Raw genomic sequence first — 22,755 nt, 5'->3', positions numbered from 1 at the left:
CATGCAGGCACAGGGAGAACATACAAACTCCACACCAGAAGGCTGTACCTAGAATCAAACCTTGCACCCTGCACTGTGTGGCCAACATGCTAACAGGTCGCTCACCATACCACCAAACTTTGTCGTAATCGCTTTAAAATACTAACAGCGTGATCAAATCAATTTGTCAGTTTCTTTCATCTTAGTCAGCTGGCTAAAGTAAAACCTCTCCTTTCTCATGAGCACTTTGAAACAGTAATTCATGCCTTCGTCATATCCCGGCTGGATTAGTTTAATGCACTTTACTTTGGAGTCAGCCAGTCCTCCATTAAGCGTCTCCAGTTGGTCCAGAATGCTGCTGCTTGCCTCTTGACTTGTACTCGTAAGAGGGAACACATAACTCCTACTCTGGCATCCCTTCACTGGCTCCCTATACATTTTAGAGTTTTTTTTTAAGATCCTATTATTTGTTTTCAAATCTTTAAATGGCCTCGCTCCACCTTACCCCTCTGAGCTCCTCCGCCCCTACACACTTGCCCTGTGCCTCAGGTCTGCGGACCAGACATTATTAGAGGTACCATGAACTAAGCGGAGGCTCAGGGGGCATTAAGCCTTTTCCGTTGCTGGTCTCTCTCTTTGGAATGACCTCCCACTGAACATTCGGCAAACCCCCTAGCTGCCCATCTTTAAAACTAATTTTTGTTCTTTGGCTTTTGACTCAGCATGACTCAGACTTGATCTTAGTTTTACTGTCTTTGTGCTTTCTACTGTCTTTGTTATTTATTTATTGTTTATTGTTGTATATATGATATTTGCTTCATATACAAGTGCTCTAAACATACAGTTCAGTTGAGTTGCTTAAAATCATACTCTGAAGCACACAATTCTTTGAACCTCCTTTACATATCTTCGTTGTCATGTGTTGACCATTGCTCCCGTGTGTTGTTATAGATGCTCCAACTGTGTCTGATGGAAGAGATATTGGTGTGAAACTGGGACAAAGAGGAGTGTTGGAGTGTGAGGCTGATGCAGTGCCTGAACCTGACTTTGAGTGGTACAAAGATGATAGAAGGTATCGATTTATTTATTTTCGTTTCAAAAGGGGCAAACAGAAGGTTTTATGTGTTTTCATCATTAAACATAAATATTGACCCATTCATTTATTTTGTCATCAGATTCATCAATGGCTTGGACGGCATGGAGATAGTGAATACTGGATCGCTGTCCAAACTGACATTTTTTAACGTGTCCGATAGTGACTATGGTAACTACACTTGTGTTGCCATCAACAAACTTGGGAGTTCTAATACAAGCTTTATAATTTATGGTAAGTACATGAACCTTGCATGAACACTCCTCAAAAATCATTGGAACACTTGAGCAAAAATGCTTTTAATTTGACAGACGTTTTGAGAGCTGGAATGAAAGAACCAAAAATAACGCTCTCAGTAAAACCTCTCCTTTCTCATGAGCACTTTGAAACAGTAATTCATGCCTTCGTCATATCCCGGCTGGATTAGTTTAATGCACTTTACTTTGGAGTCAGCCAGTCCTCCATTAAGCGTCTCCAGTTGGTCCAGAATGCTGCTGCTTGCCTCTTGACTTGTACTCGTAAGAGGGAACACATAACTCCTACTCTGGCATCCCTTCACTGGCTCCCTATACATTTTAGAGTTTTTTTTTAAGATCCTATTATTTGTTTTCAAATCTTTAAATGGCCTCGCTCCACCTTACCCCTCTGAGCTCCTCCGCCCCTACACACTTGCCCTGTGCCTCAGGTCTGCGGACCAGACATTATTAGAGGTACCATGAACTAAGCGGAGGCTCAGGGGGCATTAAGCCTTTTCCGTTGCTGGTCTCTCTCTTTGGAATGACCTCCCACTGAACATTCGGCAAACCCCCTAGCTGCCCATCTTTAAAACTAATTTTTGTTCTTTGGCTTTTGACTCAGCATGACTCAGACTTGATCTTAGTTTTACTGTCTTTGTGCTTTCTACTGTCTTTGTTATTTATTTATTGTTTATTGTTGTATATATGATATTTGCTTCATATACAAGTGCTCTAAACATACAGTTCAGTTGAGTTGCTTAAAATCATACTCTGAAGCACACAATTCTTTGAACCTCCTTTACATATCTTCGTTGTCATGTGTTGACCATTGCTCCCGTGTGTTGTTATAGATGCTCCAACTGTGTCTGATGGAAGAGATATTGGTGTGAAACTGGGACAAAGAGGAGTGTTGGAGTGTGAGGCTGATGCAGTGCCTGAACCTGACTTTGAGTGGTACAAAGATGATAGAAGGTATCGATTTATTTATTTTCGTTTCAAAAGGGGCAAACAGAAGGTTTTATGTGTTTTCATCATTAAACATAAATATTGACCCATTCATTTATTTTGTCATCAGATTCATCAATGGCTTGGACGGCATGGAGATAGTGAATACTGGATCGCTGTCCAAACTGACATTTTTTAACGTGTCCGATAGTGACTATGGTAACTACACTTGTGTTGCCATCAACAAACTTGGGAGTTCTAATACAAGCTTTATAATTTATGGTAAGTACATGAACCTTGCATGAACACTCCTCAAAAATCATTGGAACACTTGAGCAAAAATGCTTTTAATTTGACAGACGTTTTGAGAGCTGGAATGAAAGAACCAAAAATAACGCTCTCCAGGGGGCAGGAGTGAAGGGCATGAAAATGAACAAAATAGCAGCTGCCACATGAGACAGTTCAAACAAAAAGAAAAAGAAAACAACATTGAATTTGTCAAAAGAGACGGGCCTAAAAAAATGCTGGGATAAACATCTACGGAGTCTAAAATTTAGGGAACAAAGGATCTTGGTCATGATCCCTGACCCCTGACTCTGATTTCAAATTCGAAATAGATGCCTGATGGACACCTGTAGAAGCACAAAATGTCATAACATAATGTGATAACCTAATCGATTTGTCCCATAGCGTGATAACTGACCTAAAATATAATCATTCGTCTTGAACCGGGTGCCTCGGTGGTCGACTGGTTAGCTTACCGGTCTCACAGTGCAGAGGTGCAGGGTTCGATTCCGGCTCCGGCGGTCCTGTGTGGAGTTTGCATGTTCCTCCCCATGTCTGCGTGGGTTTTCTCCAGGTACTCCGGTTTCCTTCCACATTCCAAAAACATACATGGCAGGCTGATTGAACATTCCAAATCATCCCTAGGTGTGAGTGTGAGTGTGGATGGTTGTTCGAATGTGTTCAGTTTAGGGTCCCTACTGCCCGAAGACAGCTGGGATAAGCTCCAGCACGCAGCCACGACCCTTGTGAGGATCACCACAAATGGATGGATACATAGTTTTGAACCTACGTTGTAAAATCTTTTGGGCACTCACATAATACTTGATTCCATTATAGTATGGCTATTACATTATTGACCTAGTCAAGAAATATACATATATATATAAGGTATGTACAAATGTAATAATTTAGCCCATAATGTAATAATTTACCATCACTTTATTCAATTTTTTGATCTAACTCTGAAAATGCGTACTTTCTCCATCTGTCTGCCTCTCTCGCTCTCTGTCTCGCCATGTATTTGTCCATTTATCTTGATGGTTAGTTAGCCTGATATTCAGTCCTGTCTGCTGCTCCTTTGCCTTTCGGGTTGTATTGAAAAATGTAGCACATTTCTAAACATAGACCACAGTACGGAACATTTATTACATGTATGGCATGTAACTCACTCTTGATAATATATGCCAATTTTTTTTTTTGGACTAACTTCTCATAACATGGATAATCATGTCATAACTGTTCTCTTTAAACAAAATCAAGCAAATATGGACAGTATATGATTTTGTCTCATCTTGTAAGTGGGTCTGCTGTTGAATGCAATCGTGCAGTCATCTTTGTGATGCTTGGTGGCACTGGGATGAGCACAGTCTATACCATTAAATAGTTTGTTCTTTTCTTCATCATCTTTTTTTTTTTCATTTTGCGTGGACCAATATATAAATTTCTTTCATTTGTAATGTAGATGTGTTTGCAACAAGCCTGCTAGTCTGGGACCCCATTAGAGGGCTCTCGAATGCCCAACATCTCAATGGTATGAATTTTTAGAGTTGTGTCATTGATATAAACCAATGTCAACCATTGTCGGAAATGGAAACCCACCAGCAATCACCGCTCGACACAGAACAAACCGAGGACGTAGGGTCGGACATCGAGAATCGAGTGCAACCGGGAGTAACAGTTTGGTTGTCCTGTAATTGTTCAGCTTTGTAAATTCATTCATTCATTCATCTTCCGAACCGCTTGATCCTCACTAGGGTCGCGGGGGGTGCTGGATGTCGGTGTTAAATTTCAATGCCGAGCAGCGCAGAAGAATCACCAATAGGAATTGTGTGTGTCTGTAGCAGCATCATACCTGCCACCAGAGCCGCGATGTCGGAGTTTGGCAGCTCCAGCAGGGGCCCGATTGGTGGTATTGCTCACCTGTGGGGCCATTCCCACTGCCAGCTCACCACCGAAAGCTGCCGAACAGAAACGGAGAACGACATATCGTGTGCGCATGGCATGCAACAACATCCATCCATCCATGATCTTAACCGCTAATCCTCACGAGGGTCGCAGGCTGGAGCCTATCCACCCTGAACTGGTTGCCAGCCAAATGGCACACTTAGACAAACAACCATCTGCACTCATACTCACACCTCGGGACAATTCGGAGTGTTCCGTGGAAGGAAACCAAAGTACCCAAAGAAAGTCCACACAAGCATGGGGAGAACATGCAGACGAACCCTTGACCGCTATACTGTGAGGCGAATGTGCTGACCAGTCGGCCAACGTGCTGCCCGCGCAAAAACATACACCTTGAATAACTCAACAGGAAGTGTGTGTCAGCATCAAGCTTGCAAGTTGCGGACACGACTTGGTGGAGATCAAAAGTGAAAAATGTTTCATAAAATAATTCAATACAAATAAGGATACAATTCAAAAAATGATATATTTTCTGTTTGGCTCTAGATGATGGCAGATGCTTTTTGCTCTACTGTTGCTGCCTCCTCCTTATCTCCCCGCTTGCTTGCTCACTTGGGTTCTGTGCTGTCGCTTTGTCGAAAACTGGCCTCCTGCTTATTTTTCTTCTGAAAAACAAATCATGGAATGACTCAGCCTGCGGACTGGTCCCAAGTCGATTGCGAAGGGTGTAGGGGGAAATGAAAAAAAAAAAAAAAGATTTGTGTGTCTGGATGCGTGTTATTAATATGATATATTTTTGTGTTAGTGCACACTGCACCCTAAGAATCCTATCAGTTTCATTTTGACAAAAAGTATAAAAATAAAATGTAATTAAAAAGCAGGTCATCTTTAACCTACGGTGGCGCATCATCTGTATCACCGGAAGTCGTTAGTGGTCAGCAGTCTGCAATTGTAGCTTGTGATCCGAGCTGTTGCGATATATCTTTTTAAATTATTTTTCTCATTCAAAGTTTTTTTCATGTACAATTCATTGATGGCACTGGCAAAAACTGGGAATATGGAGCGCCAGGAGAAGCATTTTAAAACAGTACACATATGTCCGATAATTTCTGCACTTAACATGCTGCAAAAGAGTCTACAAAGGTCGGTATTGATTTCCTTTTCACAAACTCACAAACTCTTGTATCTACTTTATTTTTCAGTTTCGTTCATGTTCGGGGCCAATTTGGCCGTTGCTCATCATGGCATGCGTCTGTCTTATCGTCTCAGTCGTTTCCACCTAACTTCCAGCTTCAACATGTGAAACATTAACCACAGTTGAGTTCGAATAAGCTTTCTAAAATAGAACTTGATATTACGTTCATGTTTTGACATACCTCAATTTCATTATGAAATTCCATGAGCTATCTCTTCAGATTAGGTACTGCATTTTCCGCACTACTAGGCGCACCTAAAACCATTCGATTTTCTCAAAAGCCGACTGTGCGCCCTATAATCCGATGCACCTTATATATGGAGTTACAGTCTCTTTATATTCCCCACTGAATTGTTTCCCTGTTAGTGTTGCTCTGCCATCTCGTGGTGATTATGAGTGGGAACCTATTGCAACCTAAAAGGGTTCTGCCCGACACTAATTGACATGTGCATTCGCCAACACACACTCCAACAGACAACTACTCTGTGAGCTCTGCACAGATAAGATAACACCAAAACCATAGTTAACTACTGATTAAACGAAGGAAGACAAGCCAGACTTCTAAAGATATTTAGCCACTCTGGATGTGAGCCCACGAGGTTTGTGTGCCTTTTAGTTGAATCAATTATATTCATAACTTTTGTCTTTCATTTATTGTTTTGTAGTTCCATTTGCATTTGTATGTGTTTGTGACTAGTTCTCATGGTTTTGTTGATTGTGAAGGCTCTATATAAGTAAAGCTGTATTTAATTATATTGTATTCCTTTAGCGTAGCACCATCTAGTGGATGCTCAGTGCAACCGCAGCAACGATTGTAGCTTCAATTCTATGTGCCTCTTAATGCAGTGCGCCCTATATATGAAAGTAGTTTTAAAATAGGCCATTAATTGAAGGTGCACCTTAAAATCCAAAGCGCCTTATAGTGCAGAAAATACGGTAATGTTTTTTTTTCCCGCGATTTTTGTGGCCGAATTTCTCTCCATGTCTTTCTGTAACACATTCCACTTTATTTTCTAGTCTATGAAAGGAAAGTGTCTCTAAATGTCATTTCTCCTTTTTCTTCCGAAGACGATGTCCATTGGATAGCCATCGGTCCCTCCGTGTTTAATTGTGCAAGCCAACCAGAGGCAATTGATCTAAGACTGCAAGGGAAGCTCAGCTTCCCCTAAAATGTCAAAAATAAGTGATCAAATATATGTGTGTACATTAGGGTGGTCCATTTTGGAAAAGTTTGTCGGATTCGTCGGGCCGGGTCGGAAATCTTGTCGATACTATGACACAAGGATGTGTGCAAAATTTTATTCCGATCGGATAATTTTATCCCGTCCCGCAGAGCGACCAAAGTTTCCCCTATGGAAAGAATGTTACGGGGCTGAATGGTAGTACGGTTTCTCCCGTACAGTAAGGATTTTGTTTTGCTCAGTTCGCACTTGCAATAATTCAAAGACGGAAGACAGGAACGCATGTATTGCAAAAAAGGCAACCGTGGTGATCCTGCAACACTGGTGAGATTGTTGGTCCATGTTAACTGGTCCATCTATCTATCTGTCCATCTGTCTATAATGGCCATCAACACTAGTGACACTGTTAGACCGCAAAAAAAAACGAAATCCGCCGTGCGTGCCATCCCATGCCTACTTCGCGCACGGGTGCAACGCCCGGTGTCGCTCCACGACCTGCAGAAGGTGCTGTCGCTGTTCCTCGTCGCGCGTAAAGGCGCCGCAGAATGTCGAAAAGCGTCCTCAGCTCAGCGTCCAGTAAGAATTCCGGCGATTCTCGACTTCAATTGAAAGATATTAGCTCGCCAGTAGGTGACCGTTGTGTGTTAGGCGTGCGTTTGAGTTTGTCTCCGGCTGCTGAGAGCAGCGATGGAATGGTTAGTTAGTCAGGAGGTGATCGTTCGGGCAACATTCAGCCCAGCCAGTGTCATGCATGGCAAAATACACGGTTAAAATACACATGTTCACCCTATTGAGACCAGTTGTTATGGTGGAAACTTTGGCCGCTTTGCGGGACGGGAAAATATCATCAGATCGGAATGAAATTTTGCACAGAACCTTGTACCATAGTATCGACAAGAATTCCGACCCGGCCCGACGAATCCGACAAACTTTTTTTTTGCCATGAAATTGTGGACCACCCTAGTGTACATACAATTGTGTGTACAGTACATGTCATTGACTAAATATGCCCTACGACACGCTCAACTTTTGTTTCGAATCAGCTTCTTATTACTGGTTACGACGCGTCTCTTTTCTCATTCATTCTCGCAGCTTCACTGTGCTTTAAACTGTGGACGTTGAGCGTCTAGAGAGTTCAGAGCCCGTTGTCCCAATGCATTGAAACGAGACGACTCATTTGATGAATGCTGGTTTTGTCCCGCCCATCGGACGCTCAGCGTCTCTGGGAGTCTATGGACAGTGGGCGTTTATCGGCTGGCCCGGACGCTGAGCTTTTTTCTGTATGATGATTGAATGATCTGTCTGAGGCTGAATCTCTTTTTGATTGACAGCGAAATCAGCCAATTACCGATCTTTTGGTGTAGGCTTCCGTGGGAGCATTTTTCAATTCTCATACTGTTCTGAGTTGAACTGGAGACTTATTCTAATAATCTTAGCGACAGTCTCTTTGTTGAAAGTCTGTTTTTGAAATCTTGAATGAGAACACGCAGAAATACAATTTCAGGGAGAAACTTGTGGCACAAACCTATGATGGGGCTGCTATCATGGCTTCAGCTCTCAATGGTTTGCAGGCCAAAGTTAAAACAATAGCCCCCAGTGCAATGTTTGTGCATTGCTATACACACAGACTGAATCTGATTCTGTCTCAGGGGGCTAAATGCTTATCTGGTTGCAGAATATTTTTTGCATCATTCTCTGGGTTTGCCACATTTTTCTCAAAATCCACCAAGAGGATGTCTTTTCTTGAGTCTGCAGGCTGCTCAAGGTTGCCCAGAAATGCTCCTACTCGATGGAATTTCACATCACAGATAGTGAGCACTGTGGCAAACAATTATGATGCCCTCCTGCAAACCTTTGAGATGATCATTGCAGATAGGTCCATGGATGATGACACATTAGACTGTGCCAAAGGCTTTCTGATGAAACTGGAGGATTTTGAGTTTGTGTACACATGCGAACAAATCTTCTCTGAGACTGATGTAGTATTTGACATTGTCCAGCAGAGAGCTATGGATGTTCTCTACTGCAAGAAAATAATTGAGTCTCTTCTTGTTTTTGTAAAAGAGAAGAGGTCAGAGGGGGCTTTCCGAGCTGTTTATACCAAAGCAGCAGATCTCACATTAGACCCACAAACTGAGCCCATGAGAAAACGCCATATGTCACAACCACAGGATCTCAAGGAGCGCTACAGAAATCTGTACATGACCATCCTACACAATCTCACAGAGCAGATACCTCAGCACTTTGCAGATTTGGAACGTCTGCGCTTTGGAATTAGTCAATCCAGGGAAGTTTGATGAGATGAGACAAGTGTTTCCAGAGGAGGCATTTCAGATTGTCCTGAAAGGTTTTGGCCAGTTCTTTGATTCAGGAAGACTGAGGCCTGAACTTCAAGTCCTATACTCAAACAAGGACTTGCAGGGCAACAGGGCGAAGCTGTGTGATTTCTTGTTGTTTCTGAAAGACATGGAGTTAGACAGTGCAATGCCTCAGGTCTACAAACTGCTGTCATTAGTGGCAACGATTGGAGCTACATCTGCAGGTGAAGAGAGGAGCTTTTCCTGATTAAAGCGGCTCAAGTCTTACACCCGCAACACCATGGGCCAAGGCCATTTAAGCAGCCTAGCTCTGCTGACCATAGAGAGGACACTAGTTAAGTCCCTGGAAAAGACGCCTTGTTGGTATGACAGGGTCACGGATCATATTCTTGAAAAGGAACAGAGAGTAGAATTCACATATGAATAAACAGACACATTTTATGATGTTGGCAGAAATTGAGCTTCCCCTCCTTGACAGAACAGCATCCACCACTGAAGCCAAGTGCTGTCCCAGTTGCATTGTATAACTACTGATCATCTTGATTGAGGAAGTGACGTCGCCCAGCCTCAGACCAGACACAAGAATAAGAAACACATGTTAAAATAATGTTATAACATTTCCTCACATTTTGTTTTGGTCAACAAAAATGAAGAGACATTTTAGCATCTTATTTTGTAAACCGCATTTAATCTTGTTTTGATTCAAGAACAATATGACATTTATTATTCAGTTATACATTAGTTTTCGGGTGATTTTTATTCATCACTAATATGGCGTTACAGATTTAGTTATTGTTCATGTCATATGACCAGCATTTTCATTGCGTCTCGTCTCCCTCATGTGACAACAGCACGTTGGCGAAGACATTTCACCCAAATTTTCATTGACCGACAAAAACACTACACACTATCATTTTCTGACTGATGACCATAGCCTCAGAGTTGGAGATGCTGATTTTTATCCCAACCGCTTCACACTCGACTGTAACGCACTCCAGTGAGTATTGGAGATCAAGCTTGATGAAGCCAGCAGAAATACATTACCAGCAAAATGCAGAGATGCAATACTGAGGTTACTAAACCGGACTCCCATTACACTTTGACTGCGTTTAAAAATTCTGTCCATAAAGGATCAGGGACAAAGGTTAGCCTTGGTGGAGTCCAACACTCACTGAAAATAAATTTGACTTATTCCCGACACGTGGATCAAACTCTGACACTGGTCGTACCGGGACGGAACAGCCTGTATTAGAGTGTTTACTACCCCATACTTCTGAAACACCCCCACAGAACTTCCAGAGGGGCACGGTCAAAAGCCTTCTTCAACTTCACAAAACAGACTCGTTGGGTGAACTCCCATGCAGCCTCTGGGGCCATGCTAAGGGTGTAGAGCTGGTCCACTGTCCTATGTACGGAACGGTCCCCCCCAATGTCAAATATGCCGCATATTTATCTCCACCAGGATAGTTCCATCATATCAAGAGCCTTTAGGAACTCCGGGCGGATCTCGTGCACCTTTGAGACCCTGCCACGGAGGAGCTTTTTAACCAATTCAGTAACCTCAAACCCAAAGATAGACGAGCTCGCCTCAGAGTGGCCCTCAAAGCTTCCGGATTTGTGCTTCCTGATGGAAAGCCGTGTCTTTGGATCTTAGGGTGTCTTTGATGTACTGATTGACAATGTCCTCAGTCGAAGTCAACCGCGCCCCATCCCCACTAGAGACTGTTTTACTGGTGCAACCTCGCTGAGAGTGAACCTGTGAATTTGAATCAGTGAGGGGCCAGAGATCTATGAGCAAATCTTTCTCCATCTTGGACAGTCTTTAATATCCTCTCCTTGATCCTCTATAGCACCAAAGAATCTTTGTCTTTAACAGACAGACAGTTTTGCTGCCGTCACAATGGTTCAGATCATCTTTTATGAGTTCATGATTCATTTATGTAACAAGTCTGCACTCAGTGTGAGAAATATATTAACTGGACACTGTGCAATATTGAATACATATTTCATGTGCACAATCAATATCATACATATTAATAATATACAGTATATACACTACACCATTTACATTATAGTCATGGCTCCTTATATGTGCTCTGACTTCAGCGTGCAATATTGTGCATACATCCAATGTATACTTTTTACATTAACATTTTTTTTTTGCATGCCAAGTATATACTAGGCAATGATATGGGGTGAGATTCATGACTGCTGAGGCCCTTTAAAAACTACTGATTAGGTTTGGGCGGTAATACTGTTATGTGGTGTCCTGTGTGGTCTAAAAATAGCAATGGTGTCACTTTCAAGACTGTAAAAAAAAAAAAAAACCTGCAACGCATGAGGACCTAATATGATATCAGGCGATGCATATATATATATATATATATATATATATATATATATATATGAATAGATAAAACATAGATGATCGATTGACAGAGCCTTCACTCTGAGTGGTTCCGATATGACACATTATAAAAGGACACATGTGGCTTGTGTCCTAGCTGCATGTCTCATATTTGTAACAAATCAATCTGCAGCAAAATTGCTCAAGAATTCATGGAGTTAAAAGTGAAGAAAGGACGAGAAGGTGTTTTTTTTTTTTTTTTTTTTTTTGCCGTGATCCGAAACTCTCGTTCTTCCCTGAATCGCGTGAGAATTACATGTACAAATTCTGTGCTGGATAAAGTGTATCAGCTCGTGGTTAGAGAGCGCTCACGTCGAATGTGCTGCTTTATTCCTTTTCCGTCGTGTTATTATTATCATTTAAAAAAAAAACCAAAAAAAAAACCTTTTTTCTTGTGTTTACCATTTCTTGCAGCTGTTGGGAGTTGTAAACAAGCCATTTCGTTTCACGTGGACACGAAAACATACAATTACTGGACGGATATTGCCACAGCTGGAATTGGGAGCCAATTAATGTGGAAGCTCGTTGAACCAGAACACGGCAGCCTCCACACAGCACAAAAATGATAAATTCACGGCCAACCTACTGTAATCACAGTAAAATAGACAATTCACGGCAGGCCAACAATTCCTCGAGCTTGGATGAAGGGAGTCATAGCATCGTGTGGAAGAAGGCTGTGAGTGAAAAATGCAGAGTTACAGTTAGGTTTCTTAGGGAAGAGGGTAAGGTTCATTTTAGCCCGTTCGCTTTGTCTTGGGAACTGCAAAAGAAGCGAGGGGATGTGGCGAATATTCTGAGGAAACCTGCTGGTAATTTTTCGGAGAGAGGAACAGGAAAATAAGCTTCGAAAACTTAATAAAATCTGCAAGCGAAATGTTTTTGTCTTGGGTGAAGGAAAAGTAGCTCAAGGAATGATTACGGGGATTCTGGTGGAGAAAGATTTGGAGAAACTTAGTTTTAAGATTTTTTTTTTGTTTGTTTTTGTTTTGTTTTTTTCAAGATGGCGCTGGCTACTGAAGATGATATCACAAACTATCTATATGCAGTATGTTCACAATATCCAGGTCAAGTGGCTAGTTTATACTTTAAGTCTTGGCTTTGATATCACTTGTTCTGCCTCAAACCCATAGTTTGGTGAAATATTGTGCACTTTATGAAAATGACATCTATAATTAAAACCCCCGTTGCATGCACTTTGTTTTATGGCAAAACTTAATACAAGTGTACATAATATGTACGTGTACTACGAGTGGGATAGTTCAGTCATTTATGAATGTGTTTTGACTTCCAACCACTCAAAATGTTCGGTGGCATCAGACCTATCCATACACATATAGTTTTTCATTTACTTATTTATTCCCCCGGCCAGCAGGTGGCATGAGCGGACTTCTGGGTGCACACCTGCTGCCAATCCATTCATTATGGGACTCTGTATTTAAGGACTCTTCTGCGGTTCACCTGTTGTCGGAGTATTGTTTATGCCTTGCTGTTTCCATGCTCATAGACCCTTTTGCTATAGACCTCGTCGTTTTTCGCTTTTGATACTCTCGGTACTATTGATCTTGTATGGTTTTTATTTTGTGATTCGGCTTTTACTTGCATGTACTTTGTTACATAGTTTTTTCGTTTGCATTCTCGGTTCTTGTTTTCACCCCTTGCCTTTTGGGCAAGCGCTTTTTGTTACTTCTTTGTCGGTGCGATTTTTTGTATTAAAACATTTTTGCTACGGAGACCTTGTTGACGTCTCCACCTTTTGGGATCCAAACTTGATTCGGCTTGTCCGAAACGTGACAGAAGCAGCGCCCGTTGCTTTGAATCACACACAAGTTCAAGTTCACGACACTTTATTTTGCAACATCAAAGTACGCGCGCGACAATTGTTTTGCATTGCATTGCACAAGTTTCTGCAGAAGTTTCTGCAAAAACTTCTGCAATTCGGTACCGAATGAAACCGAAACATCTGCAAACCAATGCAAAACAATTGTCGCGTTCGTGCGGTGAGTGCCACACAGTGTCAAATACCAGCAATCGCATTCAAGCTTCAAGGGACTGCGGTCAGCGGTTTGCAGGCAAAATTATTACTTGGTCTTTGGCGCCATCAACTGGTATAGTGGTGTCAACACTCAAAAAAAAAAATGTTATTCCGCATACAATTGGCTCCACGGCACTGAAGAGAAAAATACAAAAATCCCGGGAAATGCATTGAAATACACCAGGTTTATGATTGATCAAAGATTATGAATTATAATGGATGTCTATACGTCCAGGTAATGTACATCGCTCGTTTCGTAGATCCTATTTGGTTTGCTCCCAAATGCAATGACATATAAATCACACCACAATACCATTTTGAGCGTCCTGTGGGAAATTTGAGCTCCCTAGTGTTTACTTTTCAATGCTCTCTCTTTGATAGAGCATACCCAACGTGTGAAAAATGTACCTGCAGGGCATGAGGGTTTTTAATATAAAATAAATTTGCCCCAGAGGGACAAAAAGAACACTGATGTTGATTAATTTATAACCATACTGTTCCACAGTGATTTGTTTTTTTGCAGATAATTTCCGAAAATAAATTTCACTTAAGTAGTACATTCATTTGCTTTATAACTGGTAATTTTAGGTAGCTTTACTGCTGGTGGAACATCAACTTTCAAGCTGCAGAATCAAGATTTGGTCTCCACACAATTAGAATAGTTCTCTGCGGAATCAACACTTTTACTGCAGATCTCCTGGGGGATTCACTGTATCTCACTGTCACTATATTTCATTTGCAGCAGTTGTATGGCAACTGCTGAGGCACACACAGACTATATTTATTATTTTTAATTTTTTTTTATTACTGGTCACCAAAGGTAGCTCGTAAAATCTCTGTCCCCCTTTCCTCCTGCTCAACACTTTAGGCTCCAGAGGTTTTTCAATAACAATTTGGGTTTGGGTATCACTATTTCAAAAGTTGTAGTTTGAAAGTTGTTTGCTAGCTAGCTAGCATGCTATCTATCTGTCGTAACGCCACTCGAGTGAAGCGCGCCTCAGCAGTTGATAGTCCGCTGCTCTCGGCTGTGTGCGCGTAGGCGCGAACACGTACGCGCGCGTGGTTTTTGGTTTCAACAAATCAGCGCCGACGCAACCACGTCACAGATCGAGAAGCCGGAAGAACACCGCAACTTGTGAGCCTAGCATACACGAAGCACTAGGTCTTACGGACACGTTTTTCTGGTAATCTGTGTGCTTTGCCTTTTTTGCCCAAATATACATTTTTACTGCACTAACAAAAAAAAATCTTCAACTGATCATGATTCCATGTTGGTGAGAGCATTAAAACGGGAAAAAAAATAGGACAAAAAAAATATAGAAGGAAATTTAGAAACGATAAAAAATGTGTGAGCTTTAACGTTGCAATTTCTGGAAAATGTATGTAAATATATTTTTTTAATTAAAGGAATTTAAAAAAAAAATCACATTTTTGTTATCCACCACGTTTACTGATGTATTCTTCGACAATTATAAAAAATGAGCACTGATGTATCTTAGCAACCATAATGCAGAAGTGTGGTGGGTGAAATTCTTTTTCCAAAAAGTGTCTGTCTGTTTCCGATGTGTTGTTGTGCTTGATTTGTTCCCCTCTTTGTAGTGGTAATCGAACCTACTAGCTCGACACTATTGCAAGGTTAGTATTCCGCATAGACGTACCGTCCTTACAGCATGACCTGATACTGCCATTTTCACTAACATCAGTTGAAGGCTTTTTGATTAAGCTTTTATTCAATCAAATGACATACTGTGTTTGAATTATTTATGGCTTGACACTTGTGTGACAACCAGATGTCTTGCTGAGGAAACCAAAGACAATCGATAAGATAATGTGTCTCTATTTGTGAAAATGGTCAATGTCAGCTGTTCTTATTCTAACCATCTTTCATCTTTCTCTTTTCACTTTCAAACCATCCCCCAATTGTGACATGCCTTTTCTTGATTTTTGCATGCTGTCTTTCCACTGTAAGTATAACTTATCTTCATGCTTATTCTGTTTGTGCAAGACACCATAATTTGTGTGTGTGTGTGTGTGTGTGTGCGCGCGCACGCGCGCGCGCCATGGTCATTATAGTTTGCCATTAATCTTTTTATGATAGATTTTGACTTTTGTTTACAAACTTTTTCAATGATTTCCTTTAGTTTATTTTGTATTAGTTTTAGTATCAGTTTTTATTTTTATTCATGTATTACTTTTGTATTTTTTAACGCTTTTAGTTGAGTTTTCTTAGTTTCAGTTATAGTTTTAGTATTAGTTTTTATTTGTATGTATATGTGTTGTATTTGTTATACAGTGGTACCTCTACTAACAAACGTCTCTTCATACGAAATTTCAAGTTACGAAACGCCTCAAACAGGAAATATTGCCTCTTGTTACAAATTTCAAGATACAAAAGGTAAAAATACAGTGTGGGCTGCTACCCGCAGCTCCGAGTTTCTTGAACGCAACATAATTAGAACTGCTCTGCCATTGGCTATTGCTGAGCATCATCCTGGCTTCTCATTGGCTAAGAGGGACCTCTACCAAATGTGTTTGTGTGTGGAGATCGACAGAATGTGTTGATGCGTCGTCCTCATCATTCGCCCCTTGGGCCATGAGGTGTTCCGATAGTTTTACATAAATGTGAATCACCCAGAAAAAGTGTTCACCAGTCAGGCGATGGCTTACTATGCTGATGTTTGCCTTGGACATGTTTGAAGGATTGTTAAAAGCCGACAACGTCCTTGGATAAGTTCTTTGCAAAACGCCAGGTAAAAACCACTTCCAAGAGAGAACATGAACTAAAGAGGGAAAAAAAACGATGAAGACACAGTTAAAAGTTAAATGACCATCATTTTTATTCTTTAATCTATTCTTTGTTTTTTACAGTATGTACAACTGTCATTTATTGTGCAATAATCTAATTGTAACATGTATTTATTACATATTTTGATGCATTTTTATGCTTTATTAAACATTTATGTCTGAATTTTGGCGGTGGGGCTTGGAACGGATTAGGGCATCTACTGACAAAATGTTCTAGTTAAGAAATTTCTAAAAAAAAAAATCACATTTTTGTTATCCACCACGTTTACTGATGTATTCTTCGACAATTATAAAAAATGAGCACTGATGTATCTTAGCAACCATAATGCAGAAGTGTGGTGGGTGAAATTCTTTTTCCAAAAAGTGTCTGTCTGTTTCCGATGTGTTGTTGTGCTTGATTTGTTCCCCTCTTTGTAGTGGTAATCGAACCTACTAGCTCGACACTATTGCAAGGTTAGTATTCCGCATAGACGTACCGTCCTTACAGCATGACCTGATACTGCCATTTTCACTAACATCAGTTGAAGGCTTTTTGATTAAGCTTTTATTCAATCAAATGACATACTGTGTTTGAATTATTTATGGCTTGACACTTGTGTGACAACCAGATGTCTTGCTGAGGAAACCAAAGACAATCGATAAGATAATGTGTCTCTATTTGTGAAAATGGTCAATGTCAGCTGTTCTTATTCTAACCATCTTTCATCTTTCTCTTTTCACTTTCAAACCATCCCCCAATTGTGACATGCCTTTTCTTGATTTTTGCATGCTGTCTTTCCACTGTAAGTATAACTTATCTTCATGCTTATTCTGTTTGTGCAAGACACCATAATTTGTGTGTGTGTGTGTGTGTGTGTGCGCGCGCACGCGCGCGCGCCATGGTCATTATAGTTTGCCATTAATCTTTTTATGATAGATTTTGACTTTTGTTTACAAACTTTTTCAATGATTTCCTTTAGTTTATTTTGTATTAGTTTTAGTATCAGTTTTTATTTTTATTCATGTATTACTTTTGTATTTTTTAACGCTTTTAGTTGAGTTTTCTTAGTTTCAGTTATAGTTTTAGTATTAGTTTTTATTTGTATGTATATGTGTTGTATTTGTTATACAGTGGTACCTCTACTAACAAACGTCTCTTCATACGAAATTTTCAAGTTACGAAACGCCTCAACAGGAAAATATTGCCTCTTGTTACGAAAGAAATTTCAAGATACAAAAGGTAAAAATACAGTGTGGGCTGCTACCCGCAGCTCCGAGTTTCTTGAACGCAACATAATTAGAACTGCTCTGCCATTGGCTATTGCTGAGCATCATCCTGGCTTCTCATTGGCTAAGAGGGACCTCTACCAAATGTGTTTGTGTGTGGAGATCGACAGAATGTGTTGATGCGTCGTCCTCATCATTCGCCCCTTGGGCCATGAGGTGTTCCGATAGTTTTACATAAATGTGAATCACCCAGAAAAAGTGTTCACCAGTCAGGCGATGGCTTACTATGCTGATGTTTGCCTTGGACATGTTTGAAGGATTGTTAAAAGCCGACAACGTCCTTGGATAAGTTCTTTGCAAAACGCCAGGTAAAAACCACTTCCAAGAGAGAACATGAACTAAAGAGGGAAAAAAAACGATGAAGACACAGTTAAAAGTTAAATGACCATCATTTTTATTCTTTAATCTATTCTTTGTTTTTTACAGTATGTACAACTGTCATTTATTGTGCAATAATCTAATTGTAACATGTATTTATTACATATTTTGATGCATTTTTATGCTTTATTAAACATTTATGTCTGAATTTTGGCGGTGGGGCTTGGAACGGATTAGGGCATCTACTGACAAAATGTTCTAGTTAAGAAATTTCTCCCAGAACCAATTAATTTCTTAAGCAGAGGAACCACTGCATTATGTTTGTTGAGCGCAGTATTTAAAAATAGTCACTAAGTACTGTTTAATAAAGTAAGGTAAACTACAAACAACCTTCTTTTCTTCTGTAGCTACAGATGTACAGTAATAATTACATTTAAAACAAACCCGGAAAGCTCATGAATGATATTACAGTATTTATCAGTTAGTTGCTTTGTACACTCCTCAGATCACAATCTAAATTTGCAAAACAGTCTGTAAATTTCTCAAAATAATTCAGAAAAATGGCAAACCATCATGGTTCCACTGCCAAAGCCATTTTCTGTTTCGAAATCCCGAGGACATCTCTCAAAAGCAAATATTTGCGTCATTGGATGTCATGGTTTTGCTCCTGAACTTCTGCTGGAGTGGAGGGCGTTCCTTCCAGCGTCGCACCTGTCATGAGTTGTAATCAGTGGGCTATTTAACGACTACTATTCTGACGACTCGCTGTTGGATTAGCTGGCCTGCTGACAACTCATACCAAATGATTAATAATCTTCTAGACGTTCATGATTTTGATCATTCCGCTCTTGTTCAAGTAATGGTTTTTCCTAGTGTAGGTAGTATTCAAATTACTTTAGCTCACTTGTGTTTTCTCTTAATCGGATTGCCTTGTCTTTATATTACCCCTTTCCCACTGCCGCAAAACCACGGGTAAACACGCTTTTTTTGGGCAGTGGGAAAGGCTCACTGGCCAGTGTCGATCCGTGTCTATCAGCACACCATCGTAGGCGGGTTGTGATCGCCTCCGATTGCCTCCGCTTGCAGTTTGAAAGCCTAACACGGGACTTCCCGGTAATTACGTGATGACATAGGGCGGTATGTGATGCGTCATAACATCGCGCGCCATCGGCCTCGTATATAGCATGCCCCCACAACAAAGCTAGGAGATTGCCCCTTAAGGTGTTCTCTCAGTAGTAGCAAAGAGTTGATCCTCCGCTGCTTTTTGACCATTTTGAGCTGGAGTCCCCAACCGCTGGTCCGCGGACCGTTACCGGTCCGCAGGGCATTTGGTCCCGGGCCGCACAGAAAGAACTTGCCTTAATTCCGTTTTATTTATTTCGGAATACGAAAGATGTTTTATTTTGAAAAATTACTGGATTCTCCGTTACATCCGTCTGTGTCACGCTTGACACACGTCAAGCCACGCTTCTCCGTCACGTGACCGATTATGCTAAAAACAAAACGCCGGAGCTCACAAAATGAGTAAAAAAACTGCTGGAGATTGCAAATGATGGCGGCCTTAAAAGTATGTTCAAGACAACTGGATTAAAGTTATGGCTGAATACTCTTGAGATCGCCACAATAGCACTGTTGCTATTTCCGACATCCTACCTGTGTGAGGTGGGGATTTTCTGCAGCAACGGTGGCTAAAATTAAATTACGAAGTAGACTGTACATAAACCACGCACTTGAGGTGTCATTGCCTCCTATTGCCCCGAGATGGGACCGTCTGGTTGCAGAAAATCAAGCTCGGGGCTGTGGTGAGTCGTCATTTTCATGCACTTTGAACTTGTGTTATATCGTATTTTGAAGGCATTACACATGACCATAGTGTTGCAGACAGATTAGACTCTCCTTGTTTATTATTATATTTCGAAAACACCACAGTTTTCATGCAGCTCATACCATATTATTTTGTTGTATTATTTCCGCCACACCTTAAATGCCGGTCCCTGAAAATATTGTCTGACATAAACCGGTCCGTGGGGCAAAAAAGGTTGGGGACCCCTGATTTTGAGGACGGTAAAAAGTATGACAAAAGAAAGAACACTCGCTGCCATGTTGCTTTGTTGTTGCTTTGCACTATCATCTACGCAATCACAGCGTGGTGACGTAACGAGACGCAAAGTGGTGGAAGGAGGGGGCGGAGGCGCAGAATCGCCTTCTGTTGGTCAATGGGAAAGGGACAATATGCCAAATTGGTTGCGTGTCGCCATGGATCACTACTACCCACTAAATTCAGTGGGAAAGGGGTATGAGTCACATTTCGTTATTTAGTCTCCTTGCCATTTGCAAGTGCTTTGTGTATATTTATCAAATAATAATCTTGATATTTTACAAAAAATATTTGTGATTTCTGCTGTAGTGTTCAAAGTATCTGTCATATAAAATTATAATTTATGTGGAAAAAAATACACACATTTTGAATGATGTATTTTCCACAAGCTCTTAAAATTACAATTATCAAAGCGAATCACAATGGGATGCAAAATAACAAAACCACACAACAATTTGTGAGACCTCACACTCAATAATAATTTTAGAATGCAAATCACATTTAGTTTTATAGCGCAAATATGCAATTGTTTTGCGTTTGGTCTGACAGTGGCTGGGTCTCGGAGACCGCAGCCCGCTGAAATTGACACTGCATGCCAAAAATGAAATAAATGAATGAAATCTTGTCAAGGTGTTCTAAAACAAGACACCACCACCCCATGTAGTGGTTGAAAAAAAAAACCTTCATGCTGACATCTCTTCCTTGTCCGCATGCTCCAAAAATCCATTTGAGGATGTGAACTGCATCTTATGAAATCAGTGAGAACGGAATTGCACATATTTTTCTTCTGTGTAAACACAAATTTCAGCCTTGGACGACTTAAATGACAATTATCTTTGCCGGCCCAGGTTCCTCGCCGTGGTCGTCCTCCGAAGCCCACAGCCTCACTTCAGCGTGTCAGTGTTGAGTGTCGTTCTCCCACTCATGTCTCACCTGTTGCCTCCTGCCCGACTAGTTTCGCCTGCACCACCAAGAGACGGACTGCGTAGTCGTTGTGGCAGGCTAATTAAACCCCGTGTCATTTTGATTGTCCTTCGGGGCGTTGGGGGTTTCTGGGCGTTGGGGGGTGGTGGACACTAGGACCATGTTTCTCAACCAGCAGGTATACAGTAGGGGGCGTGTTCATATGAATGTCTGGCAAATTTGTAATTGTTTCAGATCCACTCGTTGGCAGTCGTGGAATAAAGATGTGTTCACAGTCAGTCGTGTGTGCTCCTTTCAACTGGCACAATATATACTTAAAATGTCTCGGTCAATATTTCATAAGGGACAGCGGTTACCACAATGGACAGCCTATCAGGTTACAGGTTATCATTATTGGTGCATGAAAGGGTTAAAGTTACGTGTGGACACGGTATACCACTGTTGACATATTTCAGGACCACACTGGAAGTACAAGTGTTTTTTTTTTTTTTTTAACTCACTCTTTGTGCTGTCCGCCTCTCAGGATCGAGAGCAGTTCAGGATGGCAGTGGATCTGCACTGGGTGCGCACTTGGACACCTACCTCCTCACCATACTGTTTCTGCCCTTTCTGCTCAAATTTTGAAGAGGAATGGATTTCACCAAGTTTTGAACGTTTGAGCAAAAATGACATTTGTTTTTTTCAAAATCTGCAAACGTACTGATGCACAGCAGTCCACAAAGTTGCTCTGTTGTGATGTTATCCCATACATGTGATCTAATTTTAGACAGTTGTCTTTTTCTCTTTGAATTACCGTATTTTCCGCAACTATGCAAATAAAACAATTAACTGCAATAAAACAATTAACTAACTGCAATACACAGCAACAATAGCAACAACAGCAACAACTAATAACTTTTTTTAACAGTTCATGCATATTTTTTTCGTGTGCTTGTAGCACATGGGAATGCCACATGCGGCACACTCGTTTGACGCTCTCAGTGCAGCAGAGTAAAGCCGACATTGTCGCCTTCTTTTCACGACATCCTGCTGAACTGCAACTGGCAGCTCACCTGCAGAAAGTGCCTGTGCAGCTGGCTGTGCACTTTGGTGGGGCCTCTGACGCTCTCTCCTGGATATTTCGGGCGAAACAAGGGCCTTCGCCACTTCCAGAAGAAAAAGCCGTCTTTTGTACAGTTTCTGGCTGTTCCAGTCTGGCTTGATTTGTGCAAACAGCACAAAGGCATTGAATGCTGACACGTCGACCATGTGCTGGAAAAGGCACATGGGCCATCTCTGCGCCCGTCGCCGACAGGAATAATTGGCACATGCCTGCAAAAAACGAAAAACAAACAAAAAAACATCAGCTTTGAAATAAATCTTTGAAAAAGACAGTACATGTACTTACGTTTACCTGGTCCAGGTGATCCACCACTCCCTTGCTGCTGTTGTAGTCGAGGATCATCCTTGGTTTGTGTCTCTCTCCCTCCACCACCTCTGGATCATGGTGCTTTGTGCTCATAAGGAGCACAATTTTGCCTTTTTTGGGGATGTACGATACCAAAGTGCACCCCCTTGTGAAGGCAAATAGGCTGAATGAAAACAAATAAAATAAAAGTTTATTCATATAGCGCTTTTTACACGTAAAAATGCAGCACAAAGTTTCGATGATAATACAACATAAAACTCACCTTGAAAGTGGCTGCCTGGTGAATGACCTCAGGAGCAATGGTGGAAGTTTCCCTTTATTTTTTCGGAGAGTGCCCACCAAGGTGATCCTTTTTTTTTT

General features: G+C 41.1%; 2 protein-coding genes and 1 long non-coding RNA gene across 4 annotated transcripts in view; 2 read left to right on the top strand and 1 right to left on the bottom strand.

The window, feature by feature from the left end:
- The window catches only part of ntm (neurotrimin), a 72,692-nt gene extending 71,284 nt beyond the window's left edge, over positions 1-1,408 (top strand). For both annotated transcript variants that reach the window (XM_019876249.1, XM_019876248.1), the window contains exons 6-7: positions 931-1,051; positions 1,155-1,408. In XM_019876249.1, the coding sequence (XP_019731808.1) occupies positions 931-1,051; positions 1,155-1,329 (296 nt within the window). In that variant the 3' untranslated portion in view covers positions 1,330-1,408. The remainder of the gene's footprint in view (positions 1-930; positions 1,052-1,154) is intronic.
- Positions 1,409-2,165: 757 nt separating this feature from the next.
- On the top strand, positions 2,166-21,787 carry LOC109519605 (uncharacterized). Its single transcript, XR_002168989.1, has 3 exons — positions 2,166-2,280; positions 2,384-2,535; positions 21,511-21,787. It is a non-coding gene; the product is annotated as an uncharacterized LOC109519605 (long non-coding RNA).
- Positions 21,788-21,887: 100 nt separating this feature from the next.
- Positions 21,888-22,755, bottom strand: part of LOC109519584 (piggyBac transposable element-derived protein 4-like) — a 21,420-nt gene continuing 20,552 nt past the window's right edge. The window contains 1 exon segment of the mRNA XM_019876213.1: positions 21,888-22,298. Within this exon segment, the coding sequence (XP_019731772.1) occupies positions 21,888-22,298 (411 nt within the window).

This window comes from Hippocampus comes, unplaced genomic scaffold, assembly GCF_001891065.2.
Source record: "Hippocampus comes isolate QL1 unplaced genomic scaffold, H_comes_QL1_v1.1 scaffold119, whole genome shotgun sequence".
Classification (NCBI taxonomy): Eukaryota; Metazoa; Chordata; class Actinopteri; order Syngnathiformes; family Syngnathidae; genus Hippocampus; species Hippocampus comes.
The sequence above is the reverse complement of the archived record's forward strand: the minus strand, read 5'-3'. Positions and strand labels throughout refer to the sequence as shown.